The sequence below is a fragment of the Neolamprologus multifasciatus genome, chromosome 1, assembly GCF_963576455.1.
Source record: "Neolamprologus multifasciatus chromosome 1, fNeoMul1.2, whole genome shotgun sequence".
NCBI classification, from domain to species: domain Eukaryota; kingdom Metazoa; phylum Chordata; class Actinopteri; order Cichliformes; family Cichlidae; genus Neolamprologus; species Neolamprologus multifasciatus.
Genome location: NC_140439.1, coordinates 20,187,583 through 20,213,341, shown reverse-complemented (window position 1 = coordinate 20,213,341; position 25,759 = coordinate 20,187,583). Strand labels below are relative to the sequence as shown.

The window sequence follows — 25,759 nt, the reverse complement described above, 5'->3', positions numbered from 1 at the left end:
GTCTTTCACTGGATCCCAGCGCCGTGGACCGCTTAACCGGCCTGGACCCAAATTTTTTACGTCCCAGGACTTTCGCTCCTTCCTTGAGGAGGCTGTCGACAGTCTGCGGTACGGCCCCCCCCACGGCGACAGGATACAGGTAGATCTCTGGTTTGGAGTCACAACAATCGAGTTGCTTTTTCCAACTCCGGCTCGAAGGACCAAGAAATGTAAGGAGAAAAACCTCAGGAAAGCAAAGAATCACGGGCCCAGAGTTAATTCATGTACATGGACGTTTGCCTGACCACGTCCTGTCAATTACAAAGACGTGCAGGCAAAGCGCGCCAGGCATCTGGTCAGACTTTATTATATACTGCTTACTCATGGGTGGAGTACAAGTTAGGAAAAAACAACTTCTTATCTGGTGATTGCATACGAGGCTGCACAGGATGCAGCCTTGCAAGACAAAGATGGACAAGTTGATTAACGATCTTGTAGTGGGTTAAAACAATACATGTGGGTGTTGTCTAAACTTGAGCAACTTCCTCGTGTGATCACTTTGTTCCAGCTAAAGAATTTGCTGACACGCTATGTACAGGCATTACTGTGCAATTCAAATAAGCTAAACATGAAGGTAATAAGGTAAAATCTTTTAACAATTTGTCTCTTTCAAACAGTCCTCACCTCTGCAGTGCTGCCGTCTCCTGTAGCGCTGCATGGTTCTAAACTACGTTTTCTTTCCTGTTTCTGTTGTTCTTGTAGTTTTTGTCCTCAGGTTTGAAGTGTCTGTTTTGTGCAGCTGGTCTGGTCTGTCTCTAGACAGTTCAGGCTGCACCCACCAGTAAATGGTGGGGGCTCACAAAGACATACTCAACACACAAGTTTCTGAACTCTGCATGAGGGTTTCTCAGACGAAGTGAGGGCCATGAGGCACAGCTCCCCGTCCCCCGGTGACCCTGCTAGGTCCACCTTCTTAGGGAAACCCTCTGCAGAGGAGCCGAGAGAGCCAGGAACTTGTGAGTTGTGTGTGTCCACTCAGGCATCATTCATACTTATTCCGTAGGCAGTTCCTGTCAGAAGGAGGAGGCACAGCAGGAGCATCAGGGGGCGGAAGACGGTGCCTCAGTGCCTCTCTCCTTCTGACATTGTTAAACAAAACCCAACAAATTTATAATTATTTATATATTTATATGTAGGTAATGTCCTCAAGTTCTTGATAACCACTTTTTCCTCTCTCTGTGTTTGTTTCTCGTCTTTTGTTGTGTGTGTTTGTGTGTATTTGTCTCTTTCAAACAGTCCTCACCTCTGCAGTGCTGCCGTCTCCTGTAGCGCTGCATGGTTCTAAACTACGTTTTCTTTCCTGTTTCTGTTGTTCTTGTAGTTTTTGTCCTCAGGTTTGAAGTGTCTGTGTTGTGCAGCTGGTCTGGTCTGTCTCTAGACAGTTCAGGCTGCACCCACCAGTAAATGGTGGAGCCTCACAAAGACATACTCAACACACAAGTTTCTGAACTCTGCATGAGGGTTTCTCCGACGAAGTGAGGGCCATGAGGCACAGCTCCCCGTCCCCCGGTGACCCTGCTAGGTCCACCTTCTTAGGGAAACCCTCTGCAGAGGAGCCGAGAGAGCCAGGAACTTGTGAGTTGTGTATGTCCACTCAGGCATCATTCATACTTTTTCCGTAGGCAGTTCCTGTCAGAAGGAGGAGGCACAGCAGGAGCGTCGGGGGGCGGACTACGGTGCCTCAGTGCCTCTCTCCTTCTGACATTGTTAAAACAAAAACCAACAAATTTATAATTATTTATATGTAGGTAATGTCTTCAAGTTCTTGATAACCACTCTTTCTCTCTCTTAGGGAAATCCTTTGCAGAGCAGTTGTGAGAGCTATGAACCTATTAGTATTTTGGCCTCAACATCATATTTATATAAAACTGATATTTCAGTCAAGATTTGAACCCCACTCGGTCGCGACAGATGGCCACCCCTTTCTGAGCCTGGTTCTGTCTGAGGTTTCTTCCTGTTAAAAGGGAGTTTTTCCTCCCCACTGTTGCCAAGTGCTTGCTCATAGGGGATTTGGGGGCTTTGTTAAAACAACCACTGATAAGTTCAGTGCCATCAGTTTTAGGACTCAGCAAATATGTAAATGGATGATTCGTCATCAAGTGAGGAAACATCCATTTAAAACATATTCACGAGTTGTATTTAGTTTTGTATAAATATGATTTCTGGGGCACTAAGGCCAAACACAGACTAATTTGTACAATTGGGGGAAAAATAAATAACAAATCTATAAGAAAAAGATGCGTCATTGTTTCATGTAGAGTTCAAATAGCACACCATTTGATGTCAACATATGTTTGTTACATTTTGCAGTGCTGGTGTTATATTCTTATGATTTTGTTCATTTGATGAGTATATCTTTCTCCTTTGCTTCACATATTTACTGCTTCTTGGCTAGCTTTAGTCATGCTAGCATCAACACAGGTAGAAACAGATACAGATAACAGATAGATCTAAATGCAAATGGAAAACAACAAAAACCAAAATATAAATAATTTTCAGATTACTAAAGCTATCAATGGATCCACAGCTCCCACAGTGAAAACACAATCATATCATGTTCAAGTATGTTGTTATCCAATTTTAAAACTATAAAATAGAATAAAGACTATTTTTAGTTTACTTTGTTAATAAAGAAATTTCTTAGAATTTTCAGAAAAACTAATGTTATACATAGCAAAATAAGTAAGTACAAAGTAAGTAAAATTTTATTTGTATAGCACTTTTCAAGATAAAAATCACAGAGTGCTTCACAAAGAAACTAAAACACACACAAAACAAATAACTACAAGCAAGTTTTAACAGATTTTAGCTGTTTTTTAAAAGAGATCAGTGAGTCCCTAGATCCCAAGCTCAAAGGGAGAGAGTTCCAGACTCTGGGGGCCACAGTTTCAAAAGCTCTGTCACCTTTTGTTTTCAGCCTCGTATGATGGACAACCAGCAAGCCCTGATCACATTATCCTAGGGACCTGTTGGAGATGTATGGATAACGATCTCTGATCGTTAATATCCGATCATGAATATGCCTGTTCATGGCATATTCAGTGCCATGAACAGGCACTGAATATGTCGGTGCCTGTTCATGCAGAGCTCCTAATGTCAAAGTTATATTCTTAAAGCGGACTCTGAATTTAATGGGGAGCCACTGCAGCTGGATCAGCAGGGGTGTGACATGAGAGTACTTGGAAGACAAGGTCAGAAGCCTTGCAGCAGCATTCTGAACACCCTGCAGACGTTCCAGCAAGGCAAACAAACATTGTAATTCTTTGTTCACTTACATAAACAAGTGAACAAAGAATTACAATAGTCCAAATGAAATGAAAGAAATGCATGTATGACAATTTCGAGGTCTGAGCATGACATAGTGGACACAACACTTTCTTAAATGATAATAACAGGAGCAAACCAGAGATTTAACATGAGCAGCCAAAGTCAGCTGAGTCAAAGTTTACTCCAAGATCCCTAGTAGGGGATTTGCCAAATGTTGCAAGAGGACCTAAATTTTCCATAATCTTGGGCACAAATTTATCGGGAGCACAAACAAGGACTTTGATTTTCTCCTCATTAAGTTGAAGAAAGTTATCAGCCATCCAACCTCTAATGTAGTCTATGCGCCTATGCAAAATCTGTAGTTTGGAAACATCTTGGGGCTTAAAGGAGATGTACAACTGAATATCATCTGTACGACACAGCTAAGTGTTTTGCAATTTGGCATAATTTAAAACATTTTAATTTTTTCTGTATTAAACGGCAAAAATTAAGCTTTCTTGTGGGAGGTCATTTTTGAAAAACAAAACAAAAAAACAGCCAACAGCACTGTACACAACAGTAGACTGGTGCATAATAACCAAGCGACTCATACACAAAACAGAGATTTGAATGGAAAACTGTTCATGAAGTACACACAGAGAGAGTTGAGCTGGAACTGCGATTTTTATTGTGGTGGAAGCAATATTATTTTGGTTGAAGAGTGACAAAACTTGCAGCTTCAGAGTCTGTGAGATGTTGGCTTTCAGCCCTGGCAGCGTGTCGGGTGTGGAGCCGACAACTCACAGATTTTGAAGTGTCGGGCCGCACTTTGTGTTTACATCTTTGTATGGAATCTGTTTACCTGCTTTCATTTGCTGTTTTAGCTGTTTGGTGGTTGTTGAAATAGCTTTAACCTGCGATTCTTACAAAATACACATTTATTCAAAAATCAATTCAGCATTTAATGAATCAATATCACATTATTCAAGGTATAATCGATTTGAATCGGAAAATCTTTTTTTTTTTTTTTAAACCCACTCCTATGAAATATTCCCACCAGGCCATCTGATAACAACAGCAATGCACATTTCTTCATCTGAGGCTTGGTTTGGTTTCAGCAGGCTTCCTTGAGGATGTTTACATGCCTATGTGCTTTGAGTTGCTGCTGATGTAAAAGGATGATAAGATTTGTGGATTACTGCAATGAATAGTGGAACAGATGCACATAATTCCCACCTGGACACTGGCAGAGGGAATTATGTTAGGATGCTGTTTGTGGACTACAGTTCAGCATTCAACACAATAATTCCCTCTAAGCTTTTCACCAAGTTGACGGATCTAGGACTCAGCTCATCACTGTGTCAGTGGATCCTCAACTTCCTCACAGACAGACCCCAATCAGTGAGGGTGGGGAAACAAGTCTCCCCCTCCATCTCACTCAGCACTGGAGTGCCTCAGGGCTGTGTTTTAAGCCCCCTGCTGTACTCACTGTACACTTATGACTGTGTAGCCACATCAGACACCACCTCCATTGTCAAGTTTGCTGACGACACTGTTGTTGTGGGCCTGATCTCCGACAACATCGAGACGGCCGACCTGGAGGAGATTAGAAACCTGGAGACCTGGTGCCAGGAGAATAACCTCCTCCTAAACATCAGCAAGACTAAGGAGCTGATCGTGGACTTCACCACAAAGCAGGCGAGGAATTACAAACCCCTCATTATCAGTGGCACGCCAGTGGAGAGAGTGGACAGTTTCCGATACCTGGGTGTCCACATCACTCAGGACCTGTCATGGTCCTGCCACATCAACACCCTGGTTAAGAAAGCCCGTCAGCGTCTCTTCTTCCTCAGAAGACTTAGAGACTTCCATCTGCCACTGAAGGTGCTCAAGAACTTCTACTGCTGCACCATCGAGAGCGTCCTGACGGCAAACATCTGCACCTGGTTTGGGAACAGCACCAAGCAGGACAGACGAGATCTGCAAAGAGTGGTGCGCTCAGCCGAACGCATCATTCAATCAGAGCTCCCTGACCTGCTGTCCATCTACACCAAGCGGTGCAAGTCCAAAGCTAGGAAGATTATGATGGACCTCTCCCATCCCAACATTGGACTCTTCTCACTGTTGAGGTCTGGGAAGCGCTTCCGCTCCCTTAAGGCCAAAACAGAGAGAATGAGGAGGAGCTTCTTCCCCCAGGCTATTCGGGCCCTGAACCAGGTGTAGGACTGGACTCTCCCACACACATCACTATAAGACTGGACTCTCACACACATCACATCACCACACGCACCACCACACATTTCCTATAATCCTATAATTCATATTATTTATAATCTTGATAATCTCTTTCTGCTATTTGCACATTTTTTACTGTAAATTCCTAAGTTAATTTGTAAATTTTGTAGTAACCTGTAAATTGTAAATACTGTAAAACTTTTTTTTCCTGTCATTTAATGGTCGGGCATTGTACAGCTACAAGCATTTCACCCCCATGTCATACTGTGTATGGTTGTGTGTGTGTGACAAATAAAATTTGAATTTTGAATTTAATAAAGTGGTTGCTAATTACATGTAGCATGACTTTGCTGCACTATACATCATGCTTTGTTCTCTGATTGCCTGATTGTATAGTTTTCCAAAAAAAAAAAAATCTACTCTACATTAGGCCTATGTAACCAAGGTAACATCTGACCCCACTTCCGGAAATCCCTTCATTGTGGCGGGAATGAACTCTGTATAAGTTCCGGGTCAATCTGCTGCATCTACATGTCATCATCCCAGAATGCATTGTGTGTGAGAAAACATGGCCGCTCCCACGGGTCAAATAGTTTTAAACAACAAAGATTTAATGAATAACACATTTTTTTTAGTTATTCTCAAATATGTTTTTATGTAGTGGAGATAATTTGCAACATATTTAGAGTAACTTGTCATAATAGTTGGGGTTCCTTTTAAAGAGCTTATCAGGTTCTATTTGCTATCATTTCTACTCAGGGAGAAATGAAATACGAAATGTATATGTATATGAACTGCAGTTAAAAAGTCAGTGTAAAGAAAGGTAAGAGTAAGAGTACAAAAATTATATTTAGCCCTTCAAGCTTTTTAAATATGGTTCAGTTTGCTGTTACCAGTCTGTGGTATCACATTGAATCTAATTTGGAATCATCAGTGGTTTAATCAAAATAGCTGAAAAAATATATTAATTTAATAATTACAAAAATTTATATTATTAATCTGAATTTATTTTTAGTATTTCAGACCCAACTGTATAGAGCAGAACTGTTTCTTCTTAATGGTCATTAGCATTTAACCATATCTGGTCAGTCTTACCTCTGGAGGGCAACATCTCCTGGGTCCTGTTAGGCTTTTACAATAAGGCATGCAATATACAAAATCTTATTATATATATATATATTTTTTTGAAATGTTCATCTTTATTTCATGATTTTGTTTTATTTTTAAACAACAATTTCAAGCTTTGCACATAAAAGATTCTGACCACAACAGCCTGTGTTCTGCTTAATATCTTGGCTGCAGGAGGAGCAAAACATCACATATCAGATCCAGCCAATGACTACATATCCCATGACAAGAATCAAAGACATCTGAGAGGAGTTCAACTGGAGATCATGAGACTAAGTGGTGAGAACAGATTTTCTCCATGACCAGAAAGATGTAATCTCTTCTTAGCTAGTTGTGTATCCTTCCCCATCAAAGCCATTTAGCAGTTAGGCCACCCGAGAGAATAAAAATCTAAGATATCAGTGAAATAAAACCTGTGAAAAAACAGTGACACCACAAGAGTGCTCAGTCAAAACCATCAAATTAAGATACAATAATATTGTAAATAATAATGCTAATAATATTTTTTTACAGAATTTTTCCCCCAAACAAAAATAGATTCCTTCCTTTGGTCAAGTAAAAAACAAAACAAAAACCCCAAAATGAAAACAATAGTGAAATGTTCTTTTCACCAGTCTTATGTTCCTCGTGTTTCTTTTCCTACAGTCATCCAGGTTCTTGAGGCTCTAAGGCTGCAAAGGAGGTGTCAAGGCAATATGGTTATGGTGCCCCTAGCGCTCCATGCTGCAGCATGCTGGGAGTAGGACTAGAAGAGTAGGAGAGGGGCAGAGGCATTGAAAGAGGACCAACGTGTCCTCAGACAGCAGGTGAAGGTGCATCAGGATCAGGCTCATTGCTGTAGTTGTTGCTGTAGTGGTTCCCACTAGGTGGGTGATTAGGCAGGATATCCAGTTCATCCACTTGGGGGCCAGGGTGCATCACCACCAGCTGATCTTGGGGGATGTCAGCTGCTGCTGCTGCTAGGTTGGTGATCGACTTGGACTTAACGCACTGGAAATCAACATGGCGGCTTTTACCCTCCTCCTTTTCCCAGGACATGCGGATGAAGGGCCTCTGGACGTAGTTGTAAATGACCTCTGGACGACCTCCTGGTCTTTTCTTGACTTTCTCTTTATACGTAGGGTAACCTGTCAGAGAGACAACAACACTAGTGGCTCAGTTCATGCTAACTTTTGTTAACACAGAATACAAAAAAGCAAACACCAGAAGCGAGGGGCTCACCCTGAACGTGATGTGACTGACCATTTGTTTAAAAGGAATCAATGCATTACCAAGTGTTGGGCTCTAAATGACCTTATTCTAGTTTGATCGACTTCCCACTTTAGGCGTGTCTTTTCAGTCACAGCATACAAAAACATTCAGGTAGCAGCATGTCTATTGTCTACATCTGGTATGTGAACATAATACTGCACTCCAACTGCATATTAACTTGGGCAGATGTTAAACTGAGTGAACAAAGCAGTTTGGGTACAAAACCATTATATCATTTTATTAAATAAAATATATTTTGTCTCACGCCGACCACAGTTGATTCGTTTGATTCTGACTCTAATAACATCCAGATTGCAAAGAGGCATCTGCTGATAGCTATTTTATGCATCAATTTGCTTGCTGCCAAACAAATCTGTAATTATAAATCTGCAGTATGCAGTGAGTCGTTATATCCTGTACTGTTCATATAGGTGAGACATCAGACATCTCTCTCCCACTCATGAGAATAGGGGGGAAAAAAAAAAAAAAAAAAAAAAAGGGAGGACATCAATATTTAATACTGAAAAATTAAGCTCACCTTCAATGCCCAGCCTTATTTTCTTCAGTCCCCGCTCTTTTAAAACTGATTTGGCAACGTCTCGGTTTTCAATATACTTGAAGAATCTGTACAGTTTTGTGCTGTAAATAACTACAAAGAGAAAACAAACAAGGTGGTTTATTGTGCGCCTGTGCTCCGAGATGTGTGCCTACGCACTGAATTAGTGGGTACTCACTCTGTGAATACTCTTCCCCCATTTGTGGTGGATATTCTTCATCCCAGTCAACCACATCATCATCGGTAAGGACTACAATGTGACATTCCCTCTCTCCGCTCTGGGCACTGGCCACCATCAGAGGCAGAACCATTTCCTCGAGGTAAAACTCAAATTGACGCCGAGCTCCATCATTGGACAGCTCATGCATCAGGGCACCTGTTAACAAAGAGTAAGAATTTCAATTCAAAATTTCCATCATAAGCTTAAACTTTATAAAGTGCACAAAGGTAAGCAAGTAACCCCTGAAACACAACTAAAAACAGGCCCTCTGCTCTACTGTCATGCAAGTAGCCTTTATCTTTCACCACAGAGCTATTTCAGAGGTGCCTTCATAATCACAGATTAGGATACTACTTGTAGTTTTAAGTTCTAACAAATAATTTACAGGTAAGCAAACAACAGCCATTTCCTTGCCTCCATTCCAGCAAAGTATAGCTACAAAATATTCAGTGCTGATGAAGAAAAGGTCTGTCCAGTCTCGCAACCATCACAGTTTCAGGCACTATTGTGTTGCAGTGCACCGAAAAGCCTTAAAGAACCCACTCAAGATGACCGTGAATCAAATTTGTAGACATATTTACCCCAAAAAGTTGAGGAGGAAAGGAGACGAAATGTCATACATGATATGCAACAAGTTGTGGCCCTGAACTCACTTTCACATGAATAGGGGCTATATGGATTTGAGAAATTTTGTTTTTCATTCATTATAGGCTAAAACTCTAAAAGAAAAACAAACAAGAAATTAGCAGGTAATTCTGGTTAATTACTGACTTTAAAAAAAAAATCATACGTTTTGGGCACACGTACAGGGAAAATTGCTTGTTCTTAAAAGCTGTATTTTTTTAAAGCCAAAAATCTGAAATCCTCACAGGTTGGTGATTATGATCAATTAGCTGCAATCTTGTTAAGCCTTGCAAAGTGACGAGGCACTGAGCAGTCTCCCTGATCAATGATACTCAGCACTGCTACTGTTAATGCAACACTAACAGCTTCAGTGTCCCAGAAGAAATACTCACTGAGGTCTCTGCATTTGATGGTGCTGTAGTCGAAGGAGATGCATAGATAGTCACACGCCTCACGCAACTCGGGGATAGAGATTCCATCAGGACAACGGATTATCCCAGATTTGTAGTAATCCTGCCAATTAGAGAGAAATCACAAAGAGGAAATCATTAAAAACACCATTTATCCATCAACTTAAATCATACAATTACAAACAAAATCAAAACCCTTTTGATAAAAATGAACCCAGTAACAGGATCTCAGTTTGCTTTCTAACAGCAGTTTCAGAGTTTCACATGTTAAAGGAGTCTTCCATTACTGAGCCTGTTGAACTGTTACGAGGTGGGTTTTTAGTAGGCCAAAGGTAACATGCAGTTGGGCAGAAAATTAGCTCAGCAGATAACACCGTGCAAATGTCAAACTGTGAATTAAAGCTCAGATTCAGATGAGTCAGATTTGCTTTGTCATTCCAGCCTCATATACACTTCAGATACCTGAATGGGCTGTAGCACTGTGTTATAGTTGCAGCAGTGTTTTCTGCAGGGTTGGTTTCTGGTGCATTTTAGATGAATCAGACAACAAAAATGCACCCTAATCTAATCGTACGTTTCTTAGAACTCACCAACTGCAGCTTTCTCAGTAAGCTGCGTACTACTCACTCACCATATCGCAAAGTAAATTCAATTTTCCAACATATATCTACTTAAGAGTTTCAACATGAGCAATCAGTCGCTAATTAGATGTAATGTAGACAGTACAAAACAGCCCATGTTGAGTAAAGCTATATATTCTACCTGAATTATGGGTATTATATAATGTTTATTTATTTATTTTTTTTAAATTTAAAACTAGTTTTAATTCAGTACCATCTGTATTATGATCTACTGTTTATATAGTAAACCATAGGAACCAGTATACTACTCTAAATTTCAGGCATTAAATGCATTTTTTATATAACACTGCTATACCAGTAAATTAAGTAATTTAAACATTCTATAGTAATAGTCATGTGGATGGGGTGGGGGCTGTATTAATTCAACACCCTGATCATACAGCTCAAATAATTCAAAAAATTAAAAATTCACAAGTCAATATCAATGTAGGAAAAACAAAAAAATATTCAACACTAATAACTGCACATTTGTTTTGTGTCATCTCTGGCCTCATTGAACTTTCACAGCAGAGGCTCAGACAACTCCTCACACACACGGGGATCCAGGTAAGGAAAATACAGTGTGTCGCTCAAGGCTAACAGGTGTTATATGTCCCACAAAGATTGGAAGAACACATCCCAGTGGGAGTTTTATTCACAATTTCCTTCTACGTTCTGCTGTGGAAGCATTAATGAACAAATGCTGATATATTTAAAAATTGTGACATCAGAGATTGGTGTTACATCTTATACAAAAGCAATAAAGGCAGCCTGTTAAGAACTGACTTTATAGCCCTGTGTAAAATATTTAAGTTTGGTTAAAAGAGCAAGGAAGTAGATTTCTGTTGACTTGATTGTGTATTTTATTTATTTATGATACATTTTCAGAGCTTTTTAAGCCTCCGTTGTGATTCGACAGTAAAGAGAAGATGAGAAAGACCAGGGGAAGTAGATGGCATTAGGGCAGATTGTTTGGGTTGCCTACTCTACCCAGTGAGCTAAAATGATCCCACGATGGCTTATTTATCTTTTAATAAAAATGCGACACAGATAAAATCATTCAGCATAAGTGTGTATCCAACATTTACCTCACAATTATTTATTCATACAAGGATTATGTAAAAGAGAAACTAACCAGAATCGCTCTGAAAACTGTTGAGCTAATCCCCTCAGCCACTTCGTACTCCCCTTTCTCGTTGGGCCGTGTGAAATTATGTTCTCTTCCAGATCCAAACATTCTGTGCAAAAGAAACTTTGATTTATTCCCCCAACTCACAGATCTATGCGTGAATATTGAATTTTTATTTAAGTTTCAGTTGTTACAGCTATGATGACTAAAGACAAGGATAACGAGGATTAAAATATACTTTACCTGCCCAACATGGTATTGGGCTGTGCAGTGAAGATAGAAGGATCCACTACAAAGCGTGTGTTGTCAACAATCAGAGTGACTCTCTCTGAGGTCCGAATGTTTCGGTTTCCAACTGTGCCACCGGCTCCCCCTTCCTTAGGATTCTCATAGACAAAAACCATTTCTCCAGCTGCCAAGCTTTTGAAAGTGCCCTCGGTGCTGGACAAGCTACTGTTGCGACTGCTCACCACCCCACTGCTGCTGGAACCGCTGGGTGAGACTCTCTGAGGCCGCGGACTACTGGGCCTCGATGACGAGCCGCCATCTCGATCACGATCTAGACGGGGTGGGCGGAATGAATCACCATGGAGAAATCATCTTTGATTTTAATGTCCAAATCAAAGATCAAAATCCAGATAGAAAAAAAAAAGTGCCTAGTTTGTAGTTAACACTTTAGTTTGCAGCTAATATTTGTAAAAAAAAAAAAAAAAAGGAAGAAAAAAAATTGTATTTCTTTGCAATATACACATTGTATGAGGTCCCACTCATAACATTTGACATGTAGGCAGTCAATCTTCTCGGTCTTGGTCTAAACACAGATGGATAAGCATTGCCTTGATCTGCTCACAGCCAAAAGCAGGAGACCTAAACTATGTCTGAGCTGCAAGTTGATAAATTTGGTCAGCTGTTTAACAGAGCTTGCCAAAAGCTGCAGAACTCCAACATGACACCCATATAAGCCGTCTATTCTTTCCACGCACACTCACCACTGTTGTGTTGGCGGGTGGGTGATGTGACGTTGCGAATGCAAGGGGTAAGCTGGCCTTCTCTCTCATGCGAGGAGTCCCTGGAGCGATCGCTGGAGCGGCGGCGGTCACGTGAGCGGTCACAGCCCCCGCTGGCACCATGTAAGCTCATCTTCCTATGTTCTTCCTTCACTTGAGACGTACGGGCTTGGCTGCTGCTTTTGAAACACAAAAGCATGTGTAATGCACCTCCTCCCTTTCTCAAGGCCAGAGGATATTGGTATTTCATAGTTTTATGACGCACAACGTGGAACACATTTCACTCAACATGGCTGTCACAGCTTTTGGCTTAGGTCATTTGCCCTACAAACAATTGTAGCAGTGCCAACAAGCTTCATAAAGACATTTAAAACCAACAACCAGACCAACCAGATTCTGCTTTAATAAAACAGTAACAAGCCGCACATTGTGTATTTTAGAAATTTCATTTCTAAATAAACAGTATAAGCAGTTATAAATAAAAGTAGATTAAAATTCAAAGGGGAAAAAGATACAATAGAGCTAACCATTAATTTCTCAAAGACCAAATCTTCTTAGTGTTAAAAAAAAAACAAAACAACAACAATCAGAGAAAGAATAAAATTCACAATTAGAAGCAGAGCTACAGGGTAAAAAAAAAAGGAAAGGAAAAAAGAAAAGTTTTGTCTAACCTTTTAGCCATTCACAGATACATCCCAAGCCTGGGGCTGAGCATACACTTGCAGAGCTTTCCTGCATACCAAAAATATTTGTCGGAAAAAAATGTTGGTCTTCCAACAATGGAAAATCCCAAGGCCAGTGTTGAAAATGTTTTAAATTACTGTTTAAATATTTTGCTTACCAAATTTCCAGAAATAACCAAGAAATTCATAGGCATGTATTAAGCTAGTTAATACCAAGTCACTGTCATAACTATATACCTAAAGTGCTACAGGAAACATGACTTCAAAAGGTAGGAGACTAAATTATAAAGCAGATAAAGATAAGGCTGGCAGATTAGTTAACAAGAAAGTAAGGAAAGGCTACACAGAGCACATGTGGTCATCACGAACACGTTATACTTCAGTAAATATTCACTTAACATCCATCCATCAATCCATCTTCATCCGGGGCCGGGTCGCGGGGGCAGCAGCCTAAGCAGAGAAGCCCAGACCTCCCTCTCCCCAGCCACCTGGGGAGAGGGAACTCATCCCCGACCCGGAGTGGGCACTCCACCCTTTTCCGGCTGAGAACCATGGCCTCAGATTTGGAGGTGCTGATCCTCATTTCCGCTGCTTCACACTCAGCTGCGAACCGTTCCAGTGCAAGCTGGAGGCCTTCACCCAATGAAGCCAACAGAACCACATCATCCGCGAAAAGCAGAGATGAGATTCTGAGGCCACCGTAGTAAAAGCCCTCCGCCACTTGGCTGCGCCGAGAAATCCTGTCCATAAAAATTATGAACAGAATCGGTGACAAAGGGCAGCCCTGGCGGAGCCCATCACCCACCGGGAACGAGTCTGACTTATTGCCGGCAATGCAAACCAAGCTCTTGCAACGGTTGTATAGGGATCGAATGGCCCGTAGCAACGGGCCAGACACCCCATACTCCTGCAGCACCTCCCACATGACACCCCACGGTCGAATGCCTTCTCTAAGTCCACAAAACACATGTAGACTGGTTGGGCAAACTCCCATGCACCCTCAAGTATCCTTGAGAGGATAAAGAGCTGGTCCAGTGTTCCGCGACCAGGACGAAAACCGCATTGTTCCTCCTGTATCAGAGGTTCGACTAGCGGACGAACTCTCCTTTCCAGCACCCTGGCATAGACTTCCCCAGGAAGGCTGAGGAGTGTGATCCCACTGTAGTTGGAACACACCCTCCGGTCCCCTTCTTAAAGATGGGGACCACCAGTCCAGGGGTACTGCCCCTGATCTCCACGCAACATTGTAGAGGCGTGTCAACCAGGACAGCCCTACAACGTCCAGAGCCTTCAGGAAATCGGGGCGGACCTCATCAACACCAGGGGCTCTGCCACCAAGGAGTTGTTTAACTGCCTCAGTGACCTCGCCTCCGGAAATTGGCAGGTCATTCCCCTCATCCCCAGACTCTGCTTCCTCCTCGGAAGACGTGTCAGTGGGATTAAGGAGGTCCTTGAAGTATTCCTTCCACCGCCTGACAATTTTCTCAGTCGACGTCAGCAGCGCTCCGCCAGCACTATACACAGTGCAGGTAGAGCACCGTTTTCCTCTCCTGAGACGCCTGACGGTTTGCTAGAATCTCTTCGAGGCAGTCCAAAAGCCTTTTTCCATGGCCTCTCCGAACTCCTCCCACACCCGAGTTTTTGCTTCAGCCACTGCCCGAGCTGCATTCCGCTTGGCCTGTCGATACCTGTCGGCTGCCTCCGGAGGCCCACAGGCTAACCAAGCCCGATAGGACTCCTTCTTCAGCCTGGTGGCTCCCCTCACCTCTGGCGTTATTCACTTAACATCACAGATAAATATGTGAAAGATAAGTGAAAAGTAAGTTTGAGCCTTTGGGCAATCTCAAACCCATGGGAAGTCAACTCCATCACATTTCCATATATTTAAAACCTTAAATACTGCCATAAAGCGGCAATATTATTTGATTTTCAAAAATTTTCTCAGTGGACTAACACTTCTCTCCAGTATCACGCAATCATTGAGTTACAGGGAAAGTGCTAGTGCTATATTCATAGGGGTTACGCCCATGAGTTAATACAAAGCAGGACGGATGCAAAAGGTACACATAAGCCAACCGATACTTTCTCTTGTGATGTCCCTACAACAGGGCGTATGTGACTGTTGCTGTGAACTTTACAACTCCATATATTTTCACCTGGCTCACCTTGAATGCCTGCAGAGTTTGCGCGGTCGGCTCGCTGTTTTTCGTTCCCAGTTTTCAGTATCACTGGAGTTGCTGTCATATGACGACAGACGAGCTGCCATCACCCGGACAGGGGGTAGCCCGGTCTGGATCTTTCACTGTTCATAATCTGTTCGACAAATGGCGAAATCAACAAGTCAGTTTAATTCCCTGGTCAGCCTCGTGTAAAATCCACAGGTAGCTGCTGTCGGTTAACAAAAAAGCTAGGTTGTGCAGCCAAGCTTGAGTTGAACAAAGATTTATTGTCACGTTTATCGCTGTTATCAAATTAAACGTTGTCGACGTTGCTGTGAGACGACTTTGCTATTTTAGCATAGCTAGCTAGTTAGCTAACTAGCATTAGCAGCATTACCAGCGGTACGTTACAACAATATCAGAACAAACTTCCGAGACGCAGAATAGCTAGTAAACATGCTCCAAGAGTGTTCACAGACATGATTTGATACCGTGAGATACAGGAAAGGTATACAGAAAAAACAGCTACCTAGCTGGCTACGGTTTCCGCTGCAGTATAATCCCACTTGCTCGCCAGCTAACCAGTCATCTCCTTTCAAAACACTCACCCATCTGACGTACGACGTGACGACCGTTAACGGCTCGACGTGCTGACGCACTTAAAACTACATTTTAAAGTCATTGCTACGCTCGCCAGTCAAACGTGTCTCAAAAGTTAAAGAGTTGAAAAATTAAATGTACTACAGGTGACTGACCTGTTTTCAGTAAGTAATAGAAGAAGTTTTTCTTTTTCTTCAAAAAAGTCAAAAGAAAGATGACCGAGTCCATCAAGTATCGCGATATGTTGCGTGTGCGATTGCTTTTTTTTTTTTTAAAGCTTCCTTTATTCATGAAAAAAAAAAATCCAAAACGTGAAGATACTAGTACCGATATTTGTAAGCCTAAAAAAACCAAAATGAACCATGGAGAAAAGGAAAGAAAAGGAAATATGAAATAAGGTACAAAATAGATAAATAAAAGTAAATAAATAAATATATGTTTTCATGTACATGTAACTCAGCTTATGTGGAGAACTGACAACAGATATTGAAAAATATAATTGCATTTATAATTAAAACACCCATTAACATGTGCATTAATTTATTATATAATAAATATAGCACTATTTTAGACTGTATAATCAGCAGTTCCCAGTGATTAGCACTGAACTGATCTGTCTACTATGGAAGCTTATTTCTTCAACTAATGATTTTTTTCTATCCATAAGTCAAAATTTCAAGTTAGTATCTCGAAATTTTGAATTACATAATACAGAATTTTAACCACCCCAGACTTGAAATTTTGAGATAATTACTTACTTTCTACTTTGCTCTGCCTGGGAGATTTTGTTTTTAATCTGTTCTTGTTTTTTATCTTTTATTTATTCAACTTTAGTGGTGGAAAGAAGCTTCCATTTTCCATTGTGCTCAGTTTGAGGTAAAACTGCAGAATATAACAAAAAAAAAAAAAAAGATTAAAGATGAATTAAAACTAGGAGTAAACACAAAGTGTTGATAACTCTAACCAGGTATCAGTTCAGCCTACAGTTATGCTATGGTCACAAACAATGTTAAATAACATAGTTGTAGGTAGTCTCATATCATAGTGGTGCTTTGTCCAATTAATTTAAAGGCCTCTAACTGGATGAGAAAAAAACACCCCACACTAACAAATCTTTGCAGAAGACATTTTTATTTTAAAATATTAATATATGGATAATAGTTATAGTAGTAGCAAAGTCACTTATTCAAAGTAAATGCAGGGTCATAGCAAGGGTGCTTGTCAATTAGCCAGATCAACTCTTTAGGACATGACTGGAGGACAGAGCAACACAACAGCCGAACAGGATACATATCAGAGGTTATCTATGTCTTTTCCATCTATCATAACATCTCTCTGCTTTGCCTTTATTTGACACAAGTCAAACAGCCTGTTATGATTTGCAAACAATATACACACACACAGTATACAAGGCTGGAAAAGTTTGAATATGATGATATGATGCAATGTGTGCAGCCATAAAACTGGCAATATCACCATCGGTCAGTAAAATCACCTTCAAAAAAATTAAAGTGGGACTAGACATCAACTGAATTCTAATCTTTAGGACTGAAAATTGATGATCTTGTCTTATGACTTTTTATCAAGTATTTCTAGAATAATTTTTGTGTATGGCCACTCAAAACATCAATCAAATCTGTAATCTGACAGATATATTACAAATTTTTGCAAATTTTAAAGAACATTACTTAGTGTAAGTTATTCCTGCGCCAAGAATATGTTAAACATTGTGTAATGTATTGTATGTAAAGCCATGTATGTAATCTATGTAAAGTCAAGCTAGCGAACGCAATCCAGAAATTGTTGACACAAAAGGCATGTAGGTTGAGTTGTCGTATAGGTTACATCTCACAAAGTTACACAGTAAAAGTGATCAATACTTGACAGTAAGAGTGAAGTACAGCAGTTCAAAGAGAGATCAGAGAGGTTCTGTAGGGCACTTTAGAGAAATTTGTTGTAGAAATTTAAAGCAGGGGTAAAAATCACCAGCAGAAAATCTGACTCAGTCCTCAGGAGATCATGTTAGTGACTAACTGAAAAACATACAATATAACTCCTGAAAGTCATTACATAAAGGCATACATATGATGCGCATGTAAGAAGCACACACAAGAAATGTAAGACTAGCCATCTTATTGGTCCTTTACAATATGCAGTAAACAACATTTGTAAATAGTGATGTGTATGGTGTGGAGAGCAAGAGGACATTTTAAAACCTTTTCTTCCCCAGACGGCCTGAGATATTGACTGTAGTACTTTTAATCCTACTGATATGACATTAAAACAGAATGGAAAAAAAGGGAAAAAAAGAAGGAAAACATTTATCAGACAAGAAAAAAATAAAAATAAAATAGAATTAAAAATAAAATAAAAAAACACAATAAAAGCATAAATAAATCAATAAATAATCTGACGAAATTTTTAAATAAGTTAAGAACAATAAGAAAAAAACATCTAAAATGACTCTTGGAAAAATAGTCAGATTCTTCAGTAATGCATGGGGATTTTGTTTCATAAGATATACTGAACATTAAATCACTTGAATTTGCATATTTTGTATAATTTTTTTAGATTTTTGTTCCAAAAACATCATATTGAAAAAGATTTTTTATAGTTCTTGCTTTTCCATGTAGTGGTTTAGAGCTGGCCACAATAATTCCCTTCAACTTTTCCTGAAGCCAGTCTTGCCTTTCACCTACTTGTTTGTGTTCTCGAATATTGTGCATAAGCTGCACCTCACTGATAGTCCTCTTTCTGCACAAACAGAAAACACACACAGTCAACTCAAGGAAGAATTACAGGATCAGTTAATTATTTAAGCTAATTGTGCATTATTAATTTTCATTCCAAAGATGATATTTCACTGTAGAAAGTTTAAGAGTTTACCTCAGTGGTTTAGCCTCTGTGTGGAAGCTCCAGAGGAGGATTACCAGAACCAACATTTCCAAGAACCTCAGTGAAAACATGTCGATTAACTGAAGCAAATTAAACTATTAGTTAGACAAGGTATTTTCTACATATATTTTCAAATATATATATGTATATTACAGCCATCTATTTAAAGACATATTCATTGGTTGTTCTTACCAGGTCTGGTGTCCTTCTATCCACGAAAAAGTGCGTCAGAGCTGGTAGTTAGAGGACTCTATCCGTCTGGGAAAGAAGTCAAACTTGTTGATCAGTCTTTCGTGTTAGGAAGGCGCTCTCCTTTATATACAGTGTAGCCCTCCCCTGGTCATCAATGAGCCATTTTCACTGTTGATGTTGATGTCACTTTTCCAGTGCATCAATGCGAACAGGCATCTGCATGACACCACCTCCACCACAATTCACTACTAACACATCTTTCAACACCTCTGTAAAGGGGCCTGCTTGTCACACTGGTTTTGAACATGCTCCATTTTCACCCTTCATCCCGAATCATTTTTGTTATGACATACAGGCTATGCGCATACACTTTAGCAAGCAAATCTCTTTATTGGTTAGTATATCTCTAACAGTATATGCCTCATGCTGCAGGACTGCAGTGAAAACATATACTCTCTAAAATGGCAATAACTGTCAAGCTTAATTTATTAGCAGTGCAACTTATTTTATGGTTCATCTCATGCAAGCTCTAAAGTTTGCAGAAAGGTGTAACTGCATCAGGCCGCAGACATAAAGCATTCAGTGTTGTCAATTAATATAATGTTAATATACTCTCTGAGCTCTCTGACGTGACGGATTGACTGAATTCCTACAGATCTAGTTCTTCTGTTCTTTCAAGACTTGCTAGTAGCAATAGAACATGTTAAAAGTAGCTTGCATCAGCTAAGGAGATCATATATTTTCATCAAGAGTATAGAACCACTGATTTTTAAAATTTTTTTTTTTGCATTTTATGTGAGAAAAAAACAAAATAAAATTTATTTTTGAGAATTATGATTTCTCAAAAATGTTCTTTAATGAAAGAAAGCTGTAGGAGCGTAGATTCTACAGTGGTTGCATATAAAGCTTTACTCATGATATCAAAGTGGACCGGACATTTGAAAAACATACAATTAACATCCTGTTAAATATGTAGCATCACACTTTGTGAGGTATGGGTTATGGATAACCTTGTCAGGGTGTCACAAGCTGCATTAGGTAACCATGAAAGATGTTTTCTAAATGTGGCAAAGGAATGGCAATGTCATGACTGACAGAATAGGTGCTGCAAAAGGACCTATAGCTTTCTGTCATTTAACTTTCCAGCAAAATTTAATCTATACAGTGTGTATTAACCAATCTGAACACTTTTAAATGATATTATTTTCTGCAGTGACAGGCTGCATTTCTTACAATTTAAAGGAATTCCTTTCCTTCAAAAAGCATTAATGATCAATTGACTTGTATAATGCGGCAATAGTGCCGAAAGCCGAAGGTTAGTTTGATTGTATTACACTAGAATGATCAGAATTGCAATTATAGCACATATTACTACAGCCTAATTAATAAAGTGTCAGATGTACTGCAAAGTCTCAAAGACTGACTAGAGACAAAACTGACATATCACAGAAATTAAAAAGTGAATTTACAACAGGCCAGTATACCTGGCTCAAGTACATGTTTTGCCATATACATCTCTGTCAGCTCTCTGCAACATGCTGTAAAACAGCACTAAGAACCACCTGTGCTTTCAACTGGGCTAGATTTTATGCACACGTGTAGTATACTCAGCCAAGCTTCCCCCATTACTTCATGTGGTCACAATGTGAGCCATCTAAGTTATGGTATGCTGCCAGGGTGCAAGAAGACATGACAGGGATTGATGGGAAGAATTGCATGCAAATCATTAACTTGGGTCACCCCCATGTGACAAAGAAAGCAACATACATAAAATGACTCATCTCTTTGAACTACAGTATATTTAGCCGTGTTGGCCGTAAATAGGCCTAACATTTTGGTTCTTAACAAACTTTCATTGAATTTTAAGAGGCTATATTCGTCATACCCTGAGTTCAGGTGGGAGTTGGTGATATTTAAGAAGGGAATACAATTAATTAAAATAACACAAGCCAGTGCACAGGGTATATTGATTTTTGACAGACCTAGCAGAGGGCAGATTAATTTCACTGGCCTCTATATTGTGTGTTTAAAGGTATGGAAGGACACCCAGGCCATATAAGCGCTCCCTGACATCTATAAATGGACCTACTTTTTTCATGAAATGAGGTCACCTCACTCAACGATATCATGTAACGAAACAGGATATATTTAGATGCTTGACATCATCCCAGCTTTGCTTTTGAAGCCAAACAAATGCATAGAATGCATATTTTATTCATACCGATTGGATAACAATTTATAGCCTATGAAGTGGGCAGAGTCCAGAGTAATGCTGCAATAAATCTTTCAGATGCGTGTCCATCCAAGTCTTTCTGGAGCAGCTCAGCAGTTTATTTGCCAAACCAAATGTTTTTTCCCTTCATGAAGCAGGTTTGCAGGGATACGCCAGTCGTGTCAGTGCCATTTTATGTGGATTCCCACACTCACATCAATCAATCACAGAGATTTGCAATGTCCATTTGACTACTCAGCACAGGTGGTGGTGGTGTCAAATTAGTAGTCAGTATCTCCTAACCGACTGAACACACAGTATGGCCTACAAAGAAAGAGCCCACCTGGATCAGGCTGGCAGCAAACTGGTCAGTTTTTTCCCCTGTTATTATCATTATCATTGCTGTTTTTCTCACAGACAGCAAAGTTATGATCAGTAGAAAATTTCACATTAGCTTATAACAATATATTTTGAAACAGTTTTAGTTGGCTGTACTATTCCATTTAATACAAATACTAAATCCGTGTGTATATGATTATGATAATCCAAACTCTAGCTGGAAATGTTTTGGAAAGTCTGTGCGTTCAGCTTGAATTTAAATAAAGTTTAGAAGTTTATGCTTTGTGCACTAAACATCATGACGATTCAGGGACGTTAATACCAAATTAAAATAACTGATTAAAAAAGATATTAATCAAAAGAAATTTAGATAGAAAAGGACAAACGACAAGAGGCACAGAAAGCAGAGTCTGATACGGCTCTGTGACCATTTTTTGTAAGACTTTTATGTATCCAGAGGAAATCTGGCATTTATGCATGATTCTGTTTTGCTTATGCTCTGCTGGTTATTCACACAGTAATACTTTCAAACCTGGGAGGTTTCCAAACAGTAGAACTTTATATAAAGCAGCTTCAGAGGAGTCGACTTCTCAACAATCACAGTACTTTTTTTTTTTTTTTTTTTTTTAAATTTCTGGGTATTATATGTGCAGTTTAACCTAAACGAATTTTTTTTTTTTAACCATTCAGTATTTTGTCTTGGATTTGTTGTTGTTTAATATCAAAGCAGTATGCCAGTCGTGACATAGTGACCTCAGTTGCTGCAATGTTATTTTGGTTGTGAAAGTTACTATGAAAACAGTGGTTTCCTCACAGCTGCTCGTTATAAGTTTAGATTTCTTCCACAAGATGTCACTGTGATCCAGCAGTTCAGCCAGGCAGACCAAAATCCACTGTAATCCTCTTTAATTACATTATTAGAAGAGCTTTCTGTAACAGCTTTGATAATCAGTATTATCACCAAGTTTATAGTTTGTAGTTAAGTATGAGATTGAAAAAACAGTTTTTGATGCAGAATATTTGAAAGCAGTGAAAGGGGTCATACAAATATGAAAACAGGAGGTTTCAGCCTGATATTAACAAAGAAAAAAACAACAACAGCACAAATACCACAAAATAAGAAATGACACTAATGTAGTCAGCTGCAATTACCTTGTGAAAACACGCCTTACACTTCATTGCTTGTTTACCAATTATCTCAAGTTTATATTAGTGTGAGTTTCTCAACTTTTGGTAAAATACCTGACCAACCTTCATTGGCATTTTGTGCAGAATTTACATGAAATTAATTTCTCTAAGTTTATTAATAAGCCTGTCTAATAACATGAAAAACTGACAGTTTTGTTTAATCTAACCAATAAAATGCTTTTATCAGCCTTTTCATCTTCAATACACAAACAGGTCCTTCTGGGACATGATGAGGGAAATGAGGCAGGTGAGAAAAACGAGATAAATTTCAGAAGAGACTGTCATATGGGTTAAGCAGAGTGTGCTGCTGTGTGTACTGTGTATATCAGCAATGGTGTCTGTGGTAAAAAAAAAGTGCAAAGAATTTAAAGCACAAAACATTGTTATTCCCACCCACTATGAGTCCAAAAGAAAGAAGCCTCCTGCTGGGATTACCTGGTTGTTTCCAACAATTTGTTGTCTGAACATTCGTCGGTATGAGACGATTGTGGAAGTGAGAATGTATTAGAAACTCTGTGTAAAGTGCATAAATATATGAGTGATTTCACGGCGCCACAGTGTGTATTTTATTATATGCGCCCCTGTTGGTCTCACTTTGTTTCCCCGTACACACTCCTTTGGGCTTCTTACATTTTGTGCTACATAGTGCTTCCTGTAGCTTTGTTTTCATAGCATACATTGTGGAAACTGCTTGCATTAAAATTTATGTTTGCACCTTAAAATTTATTTTCTTTCCTTAGTAGTTCAGTGGAAAAAGGGACAAATTGCATCATAACAGCAAGATGCACCACTGTTCTTGTTAAGACTATGAAGGTTTCTAGTGTAAATTCAGTATGAATGTGCAATTACATAAAAACGCCTCTTCTGTGAGTTACAGGTGACCATTAACACTAATTCATCTTTTTGTCAGCGAGGCTGCGAATACATGAAGACAACTCCACTTCCACATAAAAGGAAAAACAATATTTAAGTTACTGAATCATCTACTTTAAAAGATTATACAAATCAATAAAAAATAACCTTCCATACCAAATAGAAACTGTTGGCTACAGAGCAGGTAAATTCACTTTGGTTTAGATTAAAATATATATTTACTGGTCTGACAGCCCACCACTTCTCCACCAAGCTGATTCATATTTCAGCTTGGAGCCATGCCACCTACATGTGACCTTGATAATGATAATGTATACTGACTCAAACTGAGTCACTGCTGTGCAAGCAAAATGTCAGAGTTGGCTCACTAACCCACTTTCCCTGCTGTGTGAGATAAGGAGGCGTTGGAGCTTCTAAACTCCACTTGGACACTGCTTGGAAAAACTGCCTTTGGAGCAGGTGGCCAGGGGGCCAGGAAGACTTTTAAAAGCGGAAATTGCAGAGAACTTCAGTATTATTAAATAAAATGCACTACTATACCTTCATTTCCACAGAGGATGCCAGTGTTACTACACAGGGGGTCTCAGCTTCTCATCTCCACTGTGATGCATACGTTGTAATGGACCTGTAATGACAACGTATTGAATGTGTAAAAAATAGATATTGTTAAAATATGATTTATTCTTGTTGATCACCTGTTTTGTAACTGAGTGGCTCGTTGAATTTGAACATTGCCTTCATCGGTGTGGCTCGCTTGAGATCAAATTTGGCCGTTTGTGGCTCATGAGCTAAAATAAGTTTGACACCCCTGTTGTAGAGGCTGCAGCTATCCACGGGATGAGGTACTGCTTCATGCGTATTATTATTAACTACATACTGTATGCTGGTGTTTATGAATTTCCTTTTTATTTTGATCAACTGAGCAGAAGTATGCTGTCAAAGCCACTGAGCTGATCATTAGCTGGAACGGTTCAGAATGATTCAGCATTTACTGAATCACCTAGAAGAGTCACTCCTTTCTAGTTTTAAACTGTTTCTAATAAAAAGAAGCTTAATTTTGCTCTATACGACTCTACTGTCCTATCAAACTATTAATAGGCTATTACCTAAGACATAAACTGTGAGAATATGCCATCCCAGGAAAGAAAAAGGCAAAGAGGATGTAGTAATTTTATTTCAATTAGCCTACTCACTCACCCATAGTTATAATCACTGCTGCTGTTATAGTAAGATCATTTATCTGGGGTTAACGCTGACCCCTAATTGAGTTGGAATCTGGGAAATGTCGCCATAGTGTTGCTGATACTCGCTAATATTATTCACCTCTTATTGCAGTCAGTGCTATGCTGCTCTCCACCTGATCTGCAAGCTCTGCCGATGAGCTCTCATTACTTTGAGTGAAGAAACTCTGTGCATCAGTACACACAGGCTAGCCAGGAGGAAGGTTATTATGTAAAAGAGACACACTAGGAGAATTATATGACAACCACAGGGACTGTATATAAAAGATGGATGTTGATTCCAGTTTGAGAAATGTATAGAAGTAAATGTGAAACTGGGACCCCACTAAACAGCTGATGAATTTATAGACTCAACTGTTGGTTTCAAGTTATACCAAATTCAACATGATATTCATTTTGTAAATTATGTAAAATATTAATAATTACCCCAATATCTAATAAATTATACATTTTAATTTAACCTCCTAAGACCCAAACTCTCGCATGGCATGCATTTTTAATTTCTCTTTGCTATTTGGGCTGATTGGGACCTGATGAATGTAAAAACAAAGAATTACCTGTTTTTTTTTTTGTTTTTTTTGGGGGGGGTTGTTCCTGATTTTCATTTCTGAGAAAAATGAGATCCATATAAGAGGACATTCTTTTTAAATTTTGATAGAACAGTGGCTGTATAATGTCCTCGTAAGTGGATCTCAAGCCCTTGTAGAGCAAAACTTTGCATTTTAGTCTAGACAACCCAAAATGTGATGTCCACATATGTGGATGCCAGGTCCAATCACTTATTTCATATTAATTTCTTTCTAATTATCCTTTTTGCCTCCTTTTGTTCATTTGCCTCATCCACACTGCTGTCTCCTATCTCACCTCCACCTCATCTGAAGCCTCATCTTCTGAATTGAAGTCAGGATTTTA

The 25,759-nt window shown here is 39.4% G+C and overlaps 2 protein-coding genes across 3 annotated transcripts; both read right to left on the bottom strand.

The window, feature by feature from the left end:
* Window positions 1-6,699: 6,699 nt before the first annotated feature.
* btbd10b (BTB (POZ) domain containing 10b) lies at window positions 6,700-15,971 on the bottom strand. Of its 2 annotated transcripts, none has more exons than XM_085161378.1 (9): window positions 15,837-15,971; window positions 15,314-15,461; window positions 12,448-12,644; window positions 11,702-12,017; window positions 11,465-11,567; window positions 9,692-9,812; window positions 8,634-8,831; window positions 8,438-8,548; window positions 6,700-7,775 (listed from the first exon to the last, which is right to left on the bottom strand). In XM_085161378.1, the coding sequence occupies exons 2-9, from the start codon at window positions 15,412-15,414 to the stop codon at window positions 7,444-7,446; spliced, it is 1,479 nt and encodes a 492-aa protein (XP_085017504.1). In that variant the 5' UTR covers window positions 15,415-15,461; window positions 15,837-15,971; the 3' UTR covers window positions 6,700-7,443. The 2 variants fall into 2 exon arrangements, with proteins under 2 accessions (XP_085017504.1, XP_085017512.1); XM_085161386.1 differs by having other exon boundaries at window positions 12,448-12,641.
* A 962-nt stretch (window positions 15,972-16,933) lies between these two features.
* Window positions 16,934-19,314, bottom strand: pth1b (parathyroid hormone 1b). The gene is made up of 2 exons (XM_085161399.1): window positions 18,794-19,314; window positions 16,934-18,661 (listed from the first exon to the last, which is right to left on the bottom strand). The coding sequence occupies exons 1-2, from the start codon at window positions 18,871-18,873 to the stop codon at window positions 18,475-18,477; spliced, it is 267 nt and encodes an 88-aa protein (XP_085017525.1). The 5' UTR covers window positions 18,874-19,314; the 3' UTR covers window positions 16,934-18,474.
* Window positions 19,315-25,759: the final 6,445 nt, after the last annotated feature.

Coding starts and splice junctions, on each gene's coding strand:
- btbd10b (XM_085161378.1), bottom strand. CDS start 15,414: ATGGCAGCTCGTCTGTCGTCATATGACAGCAACTCCAGTGATACTGAA. Junction 12,018..12,447: donor CACCCGCCAACACAACAGTG/GTGAGTGTGCGT, acceptor CACCCCGTCTAG/ATCGTGATCGAGATGGCGGC. Junction 8,832..9,691: donor CATCAAATGCAGAGACCTCA/GTGAGTATTTCT, acceptor CTTTGTTAACAG/GTGCCCTGATGCATGAGCTG.
- pth1b (XM_085161399.1), bottom strand. CDS start 18,873: ATGTTTTCACTGAGGTTCTTGGAAATGTTGGTTCTGGTAATCCTCCTC. Junction 18,662..18,793: donor ACAGAGGCTAAACCACTGAG/GTAAACTCTTAA, acceptor CTGTTTGTGCAG/AAAGAGGACTATCAGTGAGG.